The sequence below is a fragment of the Symphalangus syndactylus genome, chromosome 23 (assembly GCF_028878055.3).
Source record: "Symphalangus syndactylus isolate Jambi chromosome 23, NHGRI_mSymSyn1-v2.1_pri, whole genome shotgun sequence".
Lineage (NCBI taxonomy): Eukaryota > Metazoa > Chordata > Mammalia > Primates > Hylobatidae > Symphalangus > Symphalangus syndactylus.
In genome coordinates, this window is record NC_072445.2 from 15374397 (window position 1) to 15393479 (window position 19083).

Here is a 19083-nt window from a genome sequence, read left to right on the forward strand (position 1 = left end):
CGCAGCCACTCGCAGCCCAGGCTCAGTCGCAGCCCCTCGGAGTCCGGAGCCCGCCGCCCCTGCGGACCGGACAGTGCGGCCGGCGGCCGGGACGAAGCCCCCAGCCCGCGAGGAGGGCGCGGCGCAGGCGGCGGCGGCGCGGCGGGGAGGAGCCCGGGCCGGAACCAGGGCTGGGCTGGGGGCGGGGACGCCGGGGTCCGGGAGCCCGGGAGCCGGAGCGAGCTGACGAGCGTCGCGGAAGGACCGGGAAGGAGGAGCGGAGCCGCAGCGAGCCAAGCAGCCCATAAAGTGCGATGCCCCGGCGGGGTTGAGGCGCGCGGCGGTCGGCGCGGCGCGCTGGGAGGACGCCCGGGAGCTGCGCGGCGCTGGGCGGCGCGGAGGGGCAGCCCCGGCGGGCGGCGGCGGGCCCGGGCTGCGACCGGAGCGAGCCCCATGCCCCGCGCGGGCTGACGGGCCGGAGCCCGCACGGAGCGGCCGGGAGGGACAGGTAGGTGGCGGGCCGGGCCCAGGGACGCGGGTGGGGGCTGGGCGGGCGACCAGACCAACTCCCTCGCTCGCACACTCTCTCGCCCGCTCGCTGGCTCACTTTGTGTTTGCAAACTGCCCGCCCGAGACGCGCCGGGCGCCGGGAGGAGCCGGGCCCGGGCCGGCGCACTTTGTTCCAGCCAGGGCCGGCCGTGGCGCACTGACCCCGCGCAGCCGCGACATTCCGCCCCTGGCCCGGGCCCCCGCGGGCCGGAGCTGCCTCGGGAACAGGTGGGGGCTGTGGCGCGGCGGGAGTGGGGGCAGCCGGAGGCCAGGGCAGGGAGGGGGGCGGCCGGAGAGGCCACCAAGGCCCGCCCTTCCCCAAGAATCTGGGCCCCGCCCCCTCCCTGCCGAGCCGCTGGGAATGGGGTGTACGGGGGCGCGACCCCCTCCCCGCCCCGAGTCAGACAAAGAATACTTCCCGGCCCAGACTTTCCAGAGCTGGGAAGGGAAGTGGCTCCCCCCAACTCTAGTCGGTACCGGACTCCCCAGGACGCGCCGGAGGCAGATGAAAGTGGGGGCGAGAGAGCGGGGGGTCGCGGTCCTACCCGCCGTGTCGTCTCTGGTGAAGAGGGGACTTGTCTTGCTGAGGTCGCACCTCGGAAGTGCCAGGGCCAGTCAGCCCCTTTCCCATCGCTCAGTCAGCTCGGGGATAGAGCGGAAAACTTCTTGGGGACTTGAGAGCGTCTGGAAATGGCCCCTGTGATTTGTGCGCCGGAGGTGGAGGGTGGGGAAACGATCTGGCTGACACCTCTACTCACCCGCTGTGGAGAGAGCTCCCGCTTCACCGCGTAAGGGGAGAAGAGAGGGCGGCCACGGGGGCCCGGAGGCCACCAGGGAAGGAGCCCGGAGTGACCGAGCAGGAACCCCCGCCCCAACTGAGGAGTCTGGTATCTCCCCTGGACGACCCCAGCACCTCTCTGACCCGCGGCGCTTCAGCCTCGGGCTCCTCATCCACGCCAAACAAACTTCCTTGGGCTGCGTCAGAGCAGAGCCAGTGGCGCTAGAATGCGACCTGGGGTCCCGGCCGCCCCCATAAAGGACCGGGTGATTTCGCGGAATGCGGATTTTGAGACAGAGGCCCAGACGGCGGCGGATTCCCTGTGTCCCCCAACTGGGGCGACCTCGTGAACACACCTGCGTCCCACCCCGATCCTAGGTTAGGGGGAAAGGGTATGGGAACCCTGAGCCCAGAGCGCGCCCCGCCCTTTCCTTTGCTCCCCGGCTTCCCTGGCCAAACCCCTCACGGCTGCTTTACTCGCTCACTCGGCGCCTGGCGTTTCGGGCGTCTGGAGATCACCGCGTGGCTGGCACCCCAACGCCTGGTCTCCCCGCAGGTTGACCGCGGCTCTTGGAGCCGGGAATAGGGGTGGGGAGTCCGGAGAAGCAAACCCGAGTCTGAAGCTGCCGTTTGGGTGGCTCCCGAGAAAGCCCGGGAGCATTTTGGCCAATGCGGGTTTTTACCTGAACTTCAGCATCTTCACCCCGGTTTCGGAGACCCGCCTGGATTCGTCCCAGCACCCACTGTGTCGGGTCTGGGATTGAGGGTTAGGGCAGCACACACAGCTTGAGGGGCAATTGTTAGGACTGGCCCGAGTGCCCGCAGAAAGAAACAGCAGCGGGGTTGTCGTGTGGCCTGTAGCTGCGGGAAGATCTGTGCCGGTCCCACCGCCGAACCCAGAAGCTCACTTTCCACAGAGAACCAGGGCTGAACGGCCCCCTGACCGCCATGCCCTGCGGGCACCGGGCATTTTGAGCTCTCCCCCTACCCCCCACCCCGCCCTGCTGTGAACCAGCCGGTAGGCGCAGGGGCCGAAGGCCGGGCCCAGTGGACCCAGCCGCCTGAAGGGGAGCCACGGCCTCAGAAAACCTCTGCCCGCCCCCGCGGAAAACCGCTGTGGGGAAGTCTGCAGGCCTTTTTTTTTTTTTTTTTTTTTCCAACTTGAGAAACTTTTGCCTCGGGGTTTTGGGGCTCTGTTACCTGGTGGCTGGAGGGAGGATACTGGGGCTCTGCTCTTGGTACCTGGACAGCTTGTTGGCTCCCATGGTGCCCTTTCTATCTGAGACTCTCAGAAAACTGTGAGTTCGGGGAGTCGCTCACACTCTAGTCAGTGGGGCAAGGTGGCAAGGGGAAGAGGTGGTTTTGTGGTTGCCCCCTCGCAGCCTCCACACCCAGGGCCAGGGTGAGCGCTGAATCTCTCCTGCGGGACCCTCAGGACCCACTTTATCCTGGCTCTAGCCTTGCTACTAAGTTTGGGAGACCATGGGAGCCTTCTCTCCTGGCACCAAGGGCTGGGTGCCTGGGTAGGGTTTTCTGCCTTTCTCCCTGTCCTGGACAGGTTTCCCAGGAGTTATGGAGTTGGGGAACCCCTGAGCCCTGGGGAGAGAAAGACCTGACCCCAGTGCTGGAGAACACCAGGGCCAGAGCACTTGCAAAGGGACCTGCTCCTGTCCCTTTCTGTGTAGGGACCTTCCTCACACCTAGACTCCCCCAGCCCCCTTCCTCTGCCTTTAGAGCCGAAAACTTCCTTTCTGGCTGTAGGCAGGTAGGTCCCTTCTTGCCAGGAATGTGCATATCCTGCTGGGCCCCTACCCCAAACATACCTCTTCCTTGGTGGGAGGGAAGCAGAGGGACTGGGAGAGAAAGGCTTGCTTTTGATCCAGTAATTCCCCCAAATCTTTGCTGAGCCCCTACTCTGCCTGGGCAGGTCCCAGGCTGAGTACTGGGGTACCCAAGCAATGAAGGCTGGAGTCTGCTCTCTGGACCTCAGATTGTTGGGGTAGGAGAGACAGATAAGATATCACATGGTGGGGGGGAGAAGAATGGGAACAGTGTGTCTGTTTCAGAGGAGAGGTGTGAGGTGCAAGGGGAGGGAAGGGTCGTCTCCCCAAGAAGCCTTCCCTGCATCTTAACCCTTCCTACCCCACTGCCTTGGCAGTTTCCTGTCTCTCCAGCCACAGTGCAAGCCCCCCAGTCCCATCCTAAGCAGGTACAATGTCTTTACTTTTTGAATAGCCTAAACTGTGTGAAATAATAATTTCTTCCATCCGTGAAACTCCTCACAGTTTCCCTTCTCGCAGATCTTACCACGCTCCAGCTTTCCCAGACCAAGGCAGGGCAGGTACTATTTTTGACAGGACTCTGAGGCTCCGTTGGCTGGAATGACCTCCTCAGATTTGGTTCCAGAACCCTGGAACCCAGAGCAAGGAACTGAGGCCTCCCCAGGGCAGAACATGTGTCAGAGTGGAAAAGGCTTTGGAACTTGGCATTAGAGATGGGACTCTGGAGAACTTAATTAAGCTCTTCGAACCTCAGTGTTCTTTCATTGTAAAGTAGGTCAATAATACCCACCTTAGAGATTCCATTTGGGAGTTGGATGAAAGAGCAGATGTCAAGTACCTAGCACAGTGCCGGGTGCATGGTAGTACTGATCAAGGGATGGCTTTTATTATTAATTTGCTAGCACTGCCAGGCCACATGTTGGTTGAATATGGAAATACTGAAGTATTAATCTTCATTTTATGGGTTGGGAAAATGAAGTCCAGAGAGAAGAGGCAACTTGTCCAAGGTTACACGGCTACATGGTAGCAGAGCTGGAACTAAAATATGGGGCCCTCGACTCCCAGTATAACCAGCAGGGCTTGAGCCTGTGCTGTGGTGAAGGGAGAAAGGATGGGAGGAGCTGCCACTCCTCACTCCCTCCTCCATAAGCTTGGCCTAGGCCACCTGCCTTCTAGTGTGTCTAGTGTGAAGTCTTTCTCTTTTCCCTTTAAGTGGGGAGGAGGACTGTAGGTGCAGAATCTGGTGTTTGCACCTGCACACAACCCTGGAGCATTCCCCAGGCACTCCTAAGGTTCTTGTGAGACACACATAAATGGGAGAGAGAATTCCCCAGAATGCAGAGGAGGAAAAATGACTGATAACCCCTCTCTCCAGAAAGGGAGATTTCTAGGGTTTGGAAACCCTAGCCTACACGTCCTTATGGAAGATTTTGGCAACAAGTCTCAGACCAATTTGGGACCTGTCACTGAATGGATCATCTCAAAGAAGCAAAAGGAAACTCCCCTTGAGCCTGAAGTTATTGGCTCCCTTCAGCGTTGCCTCCCAGGATTCTCTGTGGAAATACACACCTTCAGCCCGCTGCCAGTTCCACCAAGCCGGGATCACAGCGGGAACCCTCTTTCCTCCGAATTCTGCCACTTCGGATGCTGTGGTCTTGTGAGATGTTGCTCCTGGGCCCTTGCAGAGCCTGGATGCAGGGCACACCTGCCTGAGCTAGAAAACAAGAGCTCCTGGCACAAAAGGTACACATCTGGACAGGGCCGCAGGTGTTGGACCATGGAGTCAGTGTTGCTGTGGTGTGTCGCCCAGGCTGGGCAGGCCTGGGCCTGGCGAATGCCCTCCTTGCCTTGATACTGGTCCCAGGATCCCTCCTGAGACCAGGGTCTTTTCCCGGCTGTCCCTCTGGTATAGCCCTGCACCTTCCTTCTCTCCCGTCTGGATGGTAGCCATACAGCCGCCTGTTCCCTGAATCCCAGCTGCTCTGCCCACCTCCCTGGGCCCCATCCTCTGGCCAACTGGAGCCTCCACAGCCAGGCCTGATGGTGGGTGGAGCCAGTTGATAGTGCAAGATAGAGGTAAATGGTGTTTCCTTTTCTGCTGCAGTTCTGATGGTCTGTGACCCAGGCTACCATGTAAATGGAAAGTGGGGTGACATGGTGGGTTTTCCTCAGACTAACAGTATGTAGAATAGAGACCATCTGGCATTTGTTCAAGGTAGGCAGGACTGGTGGGAGCAGAAGTTACTCAACTAGCAGGAAAGGGGTAGCAAAATGATGGCGACTTGAAGGCAGGGTGGCTTAGAGAATGGAGCCAGGGAGTCAGTAGTTGTATCCATCCTACGAACACTGTGGAGCACCTACTGTGTGCTGGAGGCCAGGCTGGTGAAGGGCAGCAGGAGGGACCCGGAGAAGGGGTGGCTCACGTGCAACTTGGAAAATCAGAAATGGAACAAGGGCCGGAGCACAGATCTGTGGGCACTGGCCACCTGAGCTCGCGTGGGTCCTGAAACCCCCAGCTGAGACAGGACATGTGTGCCACCCAGAGAGCCCTTAGGAGGGCCTCCCCGTGTGAAATGAAACCAGGGGGTGGGAGGGGAGGTTGAGGTGGCTTCCGTTCTCGTCTCCTCAGCGGGTCTTCCTTGGATTCCATTCCTGGCTGGCTTTACGTTTCTAGGGGAACATTTCAATGGAGACCCAGGCCTAAAGAAGTTGCTCCAAAAGAGGGTGGCGGTGTACTTCCTCCTTTCCTTCGGGGTTCCCCTGCAGATGCACATCCGCATCCTGAAAGGAAGGGGTGCACTGGAGAGTTTTGGGGAGATATGAAACATCAGGATTTGTGGGAGACCCAGCGAGAGGCTGCAGCTATAAGCATTCAGGGAGCAAAGCGCCAGGCTTTTTGAGGCTACGTCTCTGGATGGGAGCTGGAGAAGCTGGATGGTCAGGCCATGCTGAGGGTGTACAGTTGGTCCACTGAGAGAATCCCTCCTTCAGGAAGCCGCTAAGCTTTCTTTCCCAGAGAGCCAGAGCTACCTGTTTCCCCTCCCCAGCTGAGCACTCGCTTTGGATTGTTCCCCCAGTGAGCTTTTACCTTTTTAACTGAGCGCATCAGTTCCAGTTGCTGGAAGCTCCTGCATGTCTGAGACCTGAGCACAGGGATGTAACACAAGGGGTTTTCGGCACTCACCAGACGCAGAGAAAATAACTGCAGCTGGGCCAGCTCAGGCCGGCAGCTGGGGATCCGGAAACACTGGAAGAGGGGACGGCTCAGGCAGCATGGCAGTTTTTAGCCACAGAGAAGGCTGCCCACCCATTGTGCTCAGAGATGATTTTGTGGGTCTAGGCCTAAACGGTCTGGACCCACACAGGTACACGATGAGGGGCCACGGTAAGCCCACTGCTGCCAAGTTCCTAACTCACTCTTCGGCCTTAGGCATGACCCTTCTTCTCTCTAGAGGGGCCTCAGTTTTCCTAACTGTACAGTGGGTGAAGAGGGCACCTGCAGTCCCACATCCTCGGGCTCACCATCCTGAAGCTGCGGGTTGGGAGCCAGGCAGGAAGAGACCTGCAGGTCTCAACGCACACCCTCTTTGTTCCAAGGGCATCAGGAGCCTACTGCTTCCATGGGTCCTTCTTGAAAGGGGTGCTGTGGAGCTCGGGGCAGGGGACACTACGACCCAGGCAAGTCTCCTCCTTCCCAATTAGGCAGTGGAGCCTGATTAAAAGGGGTGCTGCCTGCCCCCTCCCACCCGATCCCCATCGACGAGATTTCCCTTCATCAGAATCTCACATTCTCCAGAAATTAATTTGATGCCTCATGTTATCAATTAATTGAATCTTCGTTGGGAGAGAGAGCTCCGCGAGGCGAGGCGGGCTTCAGCTTGGCCCTTGTGTGCCGCCGTCCCCCCTCCCCCTCACACCAGGGCAGCCTTCACCTCCCCCATTCCTTTTTTTCTGCCTTTCTTTTAATTGCACTTATTTTCTAAAATAAAACCACTGCTCTGTGCCCCTTTGCCCAATTTGGCTTGGATGGATACCCGTGGGCTGGGTACGGGCTGGGATTCGCCCTTTCTCAGGTAGGGACAGGAGGACTTCCCCTCCCCTGGACCATGTCTGATCTCTCCTTAGGTAAACAGAATCTCGCCCTTTGGGAATTTGGCCGTGATCCTGTGTGCTCCAGGGGCTACTGGTGAGAAACTTAGGAGGACTAGGGGAGGGAGGAAGAGCTGGGAACAGACTCCACCCTAGTTGGGGACGGGAGGTATAGAAGGACCAAGCTAGGGACTTTTTAACCCTCAGGATTTTGTCATTCAGAAGCTGCTGCCCCTGCCAGAGCTGATCCATTAAATGCAGGGCAGAGGGCATAGGTGTGTGGTACCTCCAAGCCTCCCAACAGTCAGGTCAGGTATATCTGCAGGAACAAGCCCTCAGCATTTTCAAGAACACTTGGAAGCCCTTGCTCTGCCCCCCTGCATGGAAGATGGGGGAAGAAAGTTCTTCAGGTGAAGTTCTTCACCTTCAGGTGAATCACCTGAGGTCAGTGGTTCAAGACCATCCTGGCCAACATGGTGAAACCCCATCTCTACTAAAAATACAAAAGTTAGCTGGGCGTGGTGGCAGGCACCTCTAGTCCCAGCTACTCAGGAGGCTGAGGCAGGAGAACTGCTTGAACCCAGGAGGCGGAGGTTGCAGTGAGCCGAGTTTGTGCCACTGCACTCTAGCCTGGGCGACAGAATGAGACTCTGTCTCCAAAAAAAAAAAAAAAAAAAAAAAGACTGCAGGGTCTGTACAAGAAGATCTGAGAGAGAGGACCTATAAGGACACCCTGACCCAAATCTAATTCCCGCACAGCTACTTAATAACTGATGGTGGGTTGGGCGCAGTGGCTCATGCCTGTAATCCCAGCACTTGGGAGGCCAAAGTGGGAGGATCAGTTGAGCTCAGGAGTTTGAGACCAGCCTGGGCAATATGGTGAAATCCCCTGTCTACAAAAAATACAAAAATTAGGGTGTGGTGGCATATGACTGTAGTCCCAGCTACTCGGGAGGCTGAGAGCAGAGGATCACTTAAGCCAAGGAGGCAAGGTTGCAGTGAGTGAGCCGAGATCACGCCACTGCACTCCAGTCTGAGTGACACAGAGTGAGACCCTGTCTCAAAAAGAAGAACTGATGGTGGTGGGTGATTCTTTTTTCCTTCTTTCTACCATACAGGTTAGGTCTTTGTACCATAAGGCCTTGTGTCTCCGGGGGCCTGTTTCAAGATGAAATCAGCCCATCCCTGCCAGGGTGAGCCCCTCTATGATAAAGTCATCACTTGCCCCCTACATCTGGGGAAATGAAGGGAGGGGCCAAGGCATGTCAGGGGCAAGCTGGGCAGAACAGCCAGGGGCCTAGAAATGACCATACTCAGTGGTTTGTCCCAGGCCCGCTAGAGCCCCTCCTGTGCCCACAGGAAACCGTGGTGCCAAAGGCACTACCAGAACCAGGCTCCAGATGGCCATTCAGGCCCTGGACGAGTTGCCCCTACCCCTTAACCAGCAGGCCCCCCACATAAGACGTCACTATTTAATTAGCCGTCTCTGATTAATCAAACTTGGCATTCGGCTCCTCTTGCCCTCATCTTTCCCAGCTCCGAATCAATGGCTTTGATATGCTAATTAGGGAGTAATTTAATTTCAAAAGGCCGCAATTAACAAGGGTGTTGTGGACATGCTGTAGTTAAGCGGAGTAATCTAATTTGCATTAGTAACAAGCAGGGACTAATTAGAAGCTTAATTAGACACTTAGATGGCTCTTATGTTTACTTTCTTAATGAGATGGAGTGGGATCTTTGGTTCTCTTTCTTTTTTTTCCCCCTGTATTGTTAATTCTTTTTTTTGGTCTGTGTAGTAGGAAGGGGTATTGAGGGAGGCCACCTTGCCAGGGCCTGTGAGCGTTTCAGGGATGGAGCCAGTAAAAGGTAAGGTGGAGGGTGGTGGTAGGGGTAAGGGAAGGCTTGGATTCCAGAGTGACTCGGGGAGAGAGGACGTGGGGAGGAGCACTGGTTTAGGAGTCAGGAGAGCCACCTGGTTTCAGTTTGGCTCCGCCACTTATTAGTCAGATAACCTTGTCAAGTCTTTGGCATCTTTGAAGTGTGGTTCCATCCTCTGTCAAAATGAGTGCAAAATTGCATGGGGGAGAGAAGAGGGAGAGGCTATAGGAAAGCACTCTTGGGGACTCTGAATTTTTTTTTTCTTTTGAAATGGAGTCTCGCTCTGTTGCCCAGGCTGGAATGCAGTGGCGTCATCTCGGCTCACTGCAAGCTCCACCTCCCAGGTTCACACCATTCTCCTGCCTCAGCCTCCTGAGTAGCTGGGACTACAGGCTCCCGCCAACACACCCGGCTAATTTTTTGTATTTTTAGTAGAGATGGGGTTTCACCATGTTAGCCAGGATGGTCTCGATCTCCTGACCTCGTGATCTGCCCGCCTTGGCCTCCCAAAGTGCTGGGATTACAGGTGTGAGCCACCACGTCCAGCAATCGAATGGTTTTTAACCATAAAATATATTCACAAATTGTGTCCCGAGGCCTTGCTGCATCATGGCTCAGCTCAGAAGCCACCTCCTACAGAAAGCCTTTCCAGAGCACCCCTTACTCCCTCCAGGCTCCATGGTCCCCAGTGTCTAACATAACATTTGTAAAGCTGTGTGTGTTGTGTAAGACAGAAGTTCTCAATCCTGGCTGCACTGGGAATTTAGAATGCTTGGAAAGCTTTTTAAAATATCCACGCCTAGGTCCAATTCCCTGAAGAGTGTGATTTAATTGACTTAGGGTGGGCTGTAGGTATGGGTTGGTGGGTTTGTTTTTTTAAAGTTCCCCAGATGATTCCGATGTTTAGAAGGAAAACTTACGTGCCCATTAGTCTTTCTCCTCTCTCCATTTCAAGCCCGGCAAAAGCAAGGATTGCATTTCGCTCACCTCCATTTGCCCCAACCCCAGTGCCCACTGTGTTCAGTGTCAGCTGCAGGTGAAGGCTCCCTGCCCCACTCTGACCTTGGGGAACTCACCCAGATTTGACAGGGCCTATAGTGTTGAGTTGCAAATGCCTTATTCAGGCTCTGAGAATCTCCTGGAGAAGGAGCTGAGGAGAATTGAGGGAAATCACTAAAGAGGTTAGGGCCCGAGAGTCTTACGAGATGTGACTGCCTTGCTAAAGAAGAACTGGGCAAAATTGGTATGAATTTTATGGGCATCAATTTGGGAATGAATATATCAAGAACCTTAAAAATATGCAGTTCCACCTTCTAAACATGTATCCTATGCAACTAGTCAAAAATGTAGAGTATCCTGTTCCCATAAAGGTGTTTACTGCAGAGTCATAGTAAAACATAGCTAACAGCCTAGATGTCCAGCTCTAGGGGATTGGCTCAATACATTCTGGAACATGCGGCCCATTCAAGCAACTGTGTGACCGTTAGAAACTGTTGCTTAAAATATTTGATAGCATGTGGAAATGCTTATGATAGTAAGTGGTGAGTGGAAAAAGAGGAAAATTCAAACCATGTATAGATTATGACCCCAATTTCACTTTTTAAATGTTTATATGCCAAAAGAGTGAGAATGGATTGACCGGAAAGGCTATATATCCCAAAGGGCTAGATCTCTGCGGGGTAGGATTATGAGTACTCTATTTTTTTTTCTTTTTTTTCAAAATTTTCTACCAGGATGTCTCTTACTTTTAGGATTCAGAAATAAAGTTATTTGGAACTTGGAAGAGGACCTGGAACAGACAGCACAGGATGGCAGATTCACCTTACGAATCGAAGGCTTTGTTGGAGCCTTTCAGATAGGAATGTCTTTGCCCTGCCACTTGTACTGAGCTCCTCCCAGCACCAAAGTGTTGTGCTAAGAGGCCTTGAATGGTCCCTAGAGTTGGGGTAGGTAGCTTCTAGGATGTCACAGTCATTGAGGGAGACTCCCAGGCCAGGAACTCAGGCAGAGGTGGGGGTACAGAGGGAAGTCCAGCGTGCCAGCCTCTGACCCACACAATGAGGAGTGCCCAAGGAGAGGGATTAAGCCTACTCTGGAACTCACAGAGCCCCATGTGCTTGGGGAGAGAAACTGCTGGCATGATCAGGGAGCCAAGCAATGCTTGACTCACATCACCCAGCTCCGGCTTCAGGACCTATTTTGGAGCTATAGCCACAGGTTCTAACTCATGAGTCTTGACTCACTTTCTTCAAGTGCTGAACCAAGGGCTGGGAGAGGGGGGTGGGATCAGTTTTTAAACCATAGCCCACTCAGGTGGGTTGTAGCAGGACTTTCTGGACTCCCGTGATTATAGTAACTACCCTTCTCTAAACGTCTTCCTCATGCAGTGTGTCTTATTTGATACCACTGCAACCCTGGAAGGAAGGTGTATTGGCATTAGCCCCACATTACAGATAAAGAAACCAAGGCTCAGACTGGTGACCTCATTCCCCAATGTCACAAAGGTAATAAGAGGCCAGGAAGGGTTAGCAGATCATCTGGCAAATGAGTGGCTGGCTAAGTAAGCCAGAGGCCCAAAGTGGCCACTGCCCTGGAGCCCTCCCCTTACCTGGAGCCTGAAGCCAGAAGCCAGTGGGCCTCTGGGGCCAGGGCTGAATGGGGGAGGCTGGTCCCTGGGACTTTGGATTGGGAAGCATCCTGCAGTTACTTGTAGGGCCAGGGCTCATTGCTCTGAAAAGCCCTCTGTTTTATGTCTCTTGACACAAGTAAGATATAGCAGGATAACTAGAAAGAAACAAATAGAGAAAGAAGGAACCAGAAGACATCTTGTGCTCTGGTATCCACATGTGTATCTTTATATAATCTCGAAATGTATGTATTTCAAAGATTTTTAATTCTGGAAAAGTCTGAAACTGACGACCCTTCTTTTGTAAAATAAAGGCCTTTGCATATGTTGTTTGCCCTGTATACTTTGCCTGGCCAATACCTACTCAGACTTCATATCTAAGCATAAATGCCCTTTCCTGGAAAAAGGAGGCTTTGCCTGCCCCTCTCCACTTACCTTAGATCCCCATTTATTTCCTGTACTCACACTTGATAGAATGTATCTGACTTGGGCTTCTCCATTTACTTGTGTCTTTAGTTAACATTTGTACCCTCTTCATGGGAATATAAGCTCCACAAGAGCAAGGCCTGTGTCCTGCTCTGCTGGAGTCTGCATACACAGAGCCTGGCACACTGTAGGTACTTAAACATTGGTCGCACCAATGAATGGATGAAGGGTAATTGCTGGTGAAACATGCTCCTGGCCAACCACTGGAGGAGAGAGAAGCATGACTTTGTTCATGGCTAAAGCCCCACTGGTTTTTAGGAAGCTTGTTTTGAGGAAAAACAAGTGCCAGGTTTATCTAGGAAAAAAGAGAAGGGGCTAGGACCTCCGTTATTACCAGTTGCCCTTGCTGAGTCCTTTACCTGCAGCTCTCAGAGCATCTAAGGACACTGCTGCACTGCCTTGTTCAGTAGGGTCCACATTTCACTTTCCTTCAGGTAGATCCCCAGTGCTTAGCTTAATGGGGCCCTAAATACATGTTGAATAATTGAATGACTTTTGCAGATATATCATCTAGTTTTGCCCAGCAGGAAACTCATAACTAAAGTTAGTGTTCATCATTGGAGCCCCGTTGCCTGGGACAACCACCATCAGCATCACCTGGGAACTTCTTAGAAATACAGATTCCCAGGCCCACTCCAGACCTATTGGGTTAGCAACTTCTGTTGGGGCCCAGTAATGTGCTTTAACAAGCTCTCCAAGGTGACTCTGATGCACTCAGGTCTGCAACCCCCCGATTTAACGTTGTGGTCCATGATTCTCATCTTCTACTCTGTGCTATTGTATTTTAAGAAATCTTACCTCTTATTGCAATCTGCTTCCTAATCTTTGTTGGAATTATAAATTATAAAATAGATGGCTACATCTAGTCCAGTTCTCCCCATTATACAGAGAAGAAAAGAGGAGAATCAACTTGCTCCAAGTCACTCTCGTAGGCCAGGTGCAGTGGCTCAGGCCAGTAATCCCAGCACTTTGGGAGACTGAGGAGGAAGGATCACTTGAGCCCAGAGTTGGAGACCAGCCTGGGCAACAAAATGAGACTCCCCCCTCCACCACCACCACCACTCTTAAAAAAACAAGTCACTCAGTAGTAAATTGGTGTTAGCGCTGGGGCTAGACACCAACTTACAGGGTCAGGCTGTCAGCTGGGCCACGTCCTGCTATCTCCCAGACTAGATTATAGGTTTCCGGAGAACTGGAAACGATATCTTATTTAAATTCCAACCGCCACCATTGCTCTGGGTACGGGCTACCTGTGGTCATTCCCCACCCGTGTCTCCCTTAAGAACTGGGGCCTCATCTCCACTCCAGCTGCGCGTGCACGTGTGCTCCCGGCAGGACGCGCGCCCAGGAGCGCGCTGGGGGCTGCCCCGCCCCTCTCTCCCTCCCCCGCGGGTAAACTCCGGGCATCCATCAGTCTGTTAATTGTACTAATTAGAGATCGCAGAGGTGTTAATTGGAAAACCCTGGTATTGTGCCTGTTTGGGGGAAGAAAACGTCAATAAAAATTAATTGATGAGTTGGCAGGGCGGGCGGTGCGGGTTCGCGGCGAGGCGCAGGGTGTCATGGCAAATGTTACGGCTCAGATTAAGCGATTGTTAATTAAAAAGCGACGGTAATTAATACTCGCTACGCCATATGGGCCCGCGAAAAGGCACAAAAGGTTTCTCCGCATGTGGGGCTCCCCGTCTCTTTTCTCCTTCCCCGAAAGCACCCCAGCCCGTGGGTCCCCCCTTTGGCCCCAGGGTAGGTGGAACTCGTCACTTCCGGCCTGGGAGGGGACGGGGCGGTCTCTGGCGAGTTCCAAGGGCGTCCCTCGTTGCGCACTCACCCGCCCAGGTTCTTTGAAGAGCCAGGAGCCTCCGGGGAAGTGGGAGCCCCCAGCGGCCCGCAGACTGCCTCAGAGCGGAAGAGGCAGCCGCGGCTTTGACCCAGCTTCCTTCCGACGGCATCTGCAGGAGCCTCTAGGCCTGACATAGGCTCCGAGGTGCCCTGGCTCCCCCACGGGGAACGCTGAGGGTTGGGCCAACTAGGTCCTGCCTAAGTGCAGGACCTGAGCCTCAGACAAATCCTGGACCTGCCAAAATAACTCGGCCTCCGGTGCTATCTCCATTTGCCCCCAACATGTGGTAGGAGAGGGATATGGAAAGTCTGGGGTGGGGGATAAGAGCCCAGTATTAGCGAACCTTAGACCCCTGGCCAACCCCTACCTTATTGTATGGAGGCAGAAAGAGCACCCCAGTGACTTGCCCAAGGTCACACCAGATGATCTAATTCTCAGAGCCTCTGCCTTCCTGTTCCGCAGGTGTTCAGCTGCTCCTTGCTAAGGACCTTGGTGGCTGGGGGAGAAGCATGGATTGGGAAGATAGGGGTGTGTGGAGAAGAAAGGAGGACCTCTTGGAGCTTGCCCCTCATTACCAGAGGAAGCAGCTCAGATCTACACTGGGTGGAGTCCACTGTGAAAGGACCCGGCTGTGACTCCAGCAGACCAACAGTCAGTGCCTACCAGTATTCACTGAAATACTGTGGTTTCATGTCCACATGCCAGACTGAGAGTGAGAAGAGACCTTCAGGACCACCTATTCGTATAGAGATGGGGAAATAGAGGCTCAGAGAAAAGGGAAGGCCGAGGATTCACAATAGTGTGTGACGGAGCCCAGGCCCCTGCCTGCTCCCCTAACCAGGGCTCAGGCTCCTGTGGACACTGACTTCTCCTCCATACCCCACACCCTTGTAGTTACAGGGGACTGACAATCAAGGCCTCCTGCCAGCACCCTTCCCCATCCTGTCTCTAGCTGACTAGGTCCCAGGCACCCAGAGCCTGCTCACCCACAGTGCAGGGAGCACCCCCGTGCTGTCGCGGCGCCCTGTGCCGAGGTGGGCAGGAGACATGAGGCTGCTGGTGTGCTCATCCTTGGCGGGCAGGTATCCCAGGGCAGAGGTGAGAATTCAGAAAGCACTTGGGAGTGTCTGTCATGCAGGTTTGGGGGGTATGTTGGTAGGTGGGCGGGAGCATGGAAGGAGGTGTATGGGTGTGTGTCAGTGGGGTAAAGACCCTGGAGGGGGCAGAGCATGCCACATGGGAATTAATGCCATTCACACACCCTGCGGAAATGACTTTTCAAATGCATATAATCTCAAGCATGCAAATGAGAGGCTTGCTTCACCCTGTTTAATATGAATGATCGGCCCCTGAATAGCTATTATTATACACCACATTGCAGCAATTATGTTGTTCACTGGGTGTTGCTCTGTATGCCCCCCCCCCATAAAAAGAAAAGAAAGGAGCACCTCTGTCTGCATCCTCCTCCTTCCTTTTTTCTCGTTTTCCAAACTTACTGTCTGATCTGCAACTTTATGATACTCCTTGAGTGTTGGAAGGGGGCCGGCCACTCTCCCTAACCCCAGGGAGGTAACTGCCAGATTCTCTTTCCTTTCTCCTTTGCATGCATACACCCCTGAGGCTCTGGTCTTTGTCCCCTGGGGCCCAGGAGTTCTCAGATCTCAAAGAAGCTAGACTTGGAATCAGAGCAGGCAGCTGCTTTCCACCACCAGCAGAGCCAGGGTTGGGGGAGACGCCCCCCTCCCTCCTGTCTCCCCATCCCCCTCATGTAACTGAGGCCCAGGCCCAAGTGGGGGAAGGTGCTGCTGACTGGGTGGTTTCAGGGGAGGGTGATGGAGCCCTGTGCTGTGACAAGTGGAGAATGGTGCCCACCCCATCCGTCATTTCACCGCCACTAGCCCTCAGGCTGACATGGCCATTAAGGCCTGAGACCGAGTGCTCAATCTCTTCCGAACCATCACTCCCATCCTGCCCCTACTCCAGCCCAGCTCCTCTCAGAACTTAGGAGTAGAGCAGCAGCTGGGTTGGGGGAAGAGCAAGCCCTTAGGAACATACAGAGAAATTCACAAATACAGGGTACCCAGGAGGCCACTCAGACTTACTGGGACAGTGACACCCAGAGTCACAGATGAAGAGGGGCCACAGGAACAGGGATGTGGCTTCTGTGGACCCCTTGCAGTTCTCTGTCTCCTCCCCACTCTGCTTCCAGCCAGGATGAAAGCTGAGCAAATGGCTTGGTAGAGTGAGGGAGAAGAGTTCTTCTGGAGTGAAAGGAGAGAATTTGGGAGTGGGAGGGAAATGCTTTGGGGAGCTACTGACTTGGGGAAGGAACTAGAGAAATCACAGTCCAGTCTCTTTCTGCAGTTTCTCATTGTTACCTACAAGGCCCTCATCTGTCAGTTGGGTCAGGGAGACCATGTGGTTATAGGGTCTGCCTAGGCCAAAAGAGATCGAATCGGGAGGAAAGAAACTGGCTGGCTTCCACGGGCCTTGCTAAATGCTCATGTGGCTTCTATCCCTCGATGATCTCTGTGCAATCTGGGCCAAGTCCTTGACCTCTTTGGGTCTCAATGTCCTCACCCTTACAATTATGGTGGGTGGAGAAGGCGCTGATCAATATTGGGGGCTTGCTCTGTCAGGTGCCATGTGCATGTTTATTTTCTCCTCAAAAGACTTGGAGGCTGGGATGAAATATACTTGGCTCTCTTTATCCGCAGGTTCCACATCCGTGGATTCAATCCACCACAGACGGAAAATACTGTACAGTATTTGCAGTGTGCAGGATCCACAGATAGGGAGGGCCAACTTTTGTATCCACAGGTCCTGCAGGACAAACTGGGAGGCTTGAGCATCTGGAAATTATGGTATCCACAGGGATCCTGGAACCAATCCCCCATAGGTGCCAAGAAACATTGTCCTACCACAGACAAGGAATCTGAGGGTTGGGGAGTTTAAGATGGATCAAATATCAGTAGTGGATACCAACCGTGGTCTGACCTGTTTGACTGAAGTCCATATTCCTCTCAAGGGACTGTGACTCGGGGGTAGTTGGGGAGCCCCCAGAATTTGAGAACAGCTTTTCATACTAAGGATATTGGAGCCTCGTCAGATGCAGTGGTTCATGCCTATAATCCCAGCACTTTCGGAGGCCGAGGCGAGTGGATCAGTTGAGGCCAGGAGTTCGAGACCAGCCTGGCTAACATCTCTACTAAAATTAGCCAGGCATGGTGTTGCATGCCTATAGTACCAGCTACTTGGGAGGCTGAGGCAGGATAATCACTTGAACACGGGAGACAGAGGTTGCAGGGAGCCGAGATCGTGCCACTGCACTCCGGCCTGGGTGACAGAGCGAGACTCTGTCTCAAAAAGATAAAATAAAATGAGTAAATTAATTAAATTTTAAAGACTGTTGGAACCTCTATGAGTTATAAGAAGCAGCTCAGGCCTCCACCTCCTCCTTACTGCCCTGACCATCCCAAACACATACCCTCTCTGTCTGGACGTATGTTTCAGCAACTCCTTGAGAGGCATTTCCGGGGTCGGGGGATCCAGACTTTGACTCTTTGCCTTGGGTATGTAACCTAACTCTCTGGACCTTCGGTTTTTCCATCTGTAAAATTGGTGTGATAACTGTCTCCCACAGTTCTCGTGAGGAGAAATCATGGTTCCTATGGAGAGTGAGTTAACCTTACTGAGTGTCTACTTTTGACCAGGTGCTAGGCTGAGGGCTTTAAAATGGAAGATGGAAAGTGGAACCAGGGCTTCCTTCATTGCACACCTCCATGCCGAAGCCCAGTGTCTGGCTCCCAGTAGGTGCTGAGCAAGTGGCAGCCTTTTTTGTAGAAGAATAATTGTTGCTCTGGACCTTCTGTGGCCTGGGGAAGGTCGTTTGCCCTGGGATGGGAGCAAACACAAAGTCCATTTCAGGTGGGGGTAGGAAGGCAGTAATATGGTAGGTTCCTAGTGAATAACTTTTGTCTTTGCTTTGTTGGTGTAGGTTGAAGACCCAGACGGGGGCTGGGCACTGTGGCTCATGCCTATAATCGCAGCATTTTGGGAGGCTGAGGCAGGCAGATCACCTGAGGTCAGGAGTTCGAGACCAGCCTGGCCGACATGGTGAAACCCCTTCTCTACTAAAAAATACACACACAAAAATTTAGCTGGTCATGGTGGCAGGCGCCTGTAATCCTAGCTACTCAGGAGGCTGAGGTAGAAGAATCGCTCAAACTCGGGAGGCGGAGGCTGCAGTGAGCTGAGATCGCACCACTGCACTCCGGCCTGGGCAACAGAGCAAGACTCTGTCTCAAAAACAAACAAACAAACAAAAACCTTAAAAAGCCCTTCTTCATGTCATTATTATAAACAGTGCAAAACCTCAACTGGGGCAAAAAATCCTCACCCAGAGGAGCAGTGCAAGGGCTTTGTCTCCTCCCTTCCCCACCCCAGCACGAGGTCTCCTAGAAGTCAAGAAAACATGGTTGGGGGTGTGGAGCCACCCCTCACCTGGGGGGACATCGGGAGGAGCCACATTCCATCAGGCATCCCAGGAGCAGCCTCTGGGAAGTTGAAGAGGAGTAGATGCCCAGCTACTCCTGTGGCGATGGTTATGTTTTTGGGGGTCAGCAGTCACTGCCCTTTCAGCCTTCAGCCTCAGCTTCTCCCCCGTTTCTCTCTTCCTCCTCCAGGTACCGCTAGAGCGACATGATGGTGGAATCTGCCTCGGAGACAATCAGGTCGGCTCCATCTGGTCAGAATGGTGTGGGCAGCCTCTCTGGGCAAGCCGATGGCAGCAGCGGCGGGGCCACAGGGACAACTGCAAGTGGCACGGGCAGGGAAGTGACCACAGGTGCAGACAGCAATGGTGAGATGAGCCCCGCGGAGCTGCTGCACTTCCAGCAGCAACAGGTAGGAGCTGGTGCGCCTTGGGGTATCTGGGAGTGGGAGAGGGGGCACTAGGCCGCATTCTACTTCATCCTGGCTGCTGGAGCGCCACTCCCTGCCAAGCAGCCTCACTTTACCATTCTTAAGACAGTCCAGCCTCCAAGGACTCCCTGTCCACCCACCCCTTCTGGTGGCC

At 54.0% G+C, this 19083-nt stretch overlaps 1 protein-coding gene across 12 annotated transcripts in view; it reads left to right on the plus strand.

Moving 5' to 3' along the window:
- The first annotated feature begins 6 nt into the window (after window positions 1-6).
- FOXP4 (forkhead box P4) overlaps window positions 7-19083 on the plus strand; it is a 55560-nt gene continuing 36483 nt past the window's right edge. For 6 of the 12 annotated variants that reach the window (XM_055263342.2, XM_055263345.2, XM_055263346.2 and 3 more), the window contains exons 1-2: window positions 7-487; window positions 18692-18911. In XM_055263342.2, the coding sequence (XP_055119317.1) occupies window positions 18708-18911 (204 nt within the window). In that variant the 5' untranslated portion in view covers window positions 7-487; window positions 18692-18707. Of the gene's footprint in view, window positions 488-14822; window positions 15105-18691; window positions 18912-19083 lie in introns of those variants that run through there. The other 6 variants (XM_063632681.1, XM_063632683.1, XM_055263343.2 and 3 more) reach the window with 2 other exon arrangements.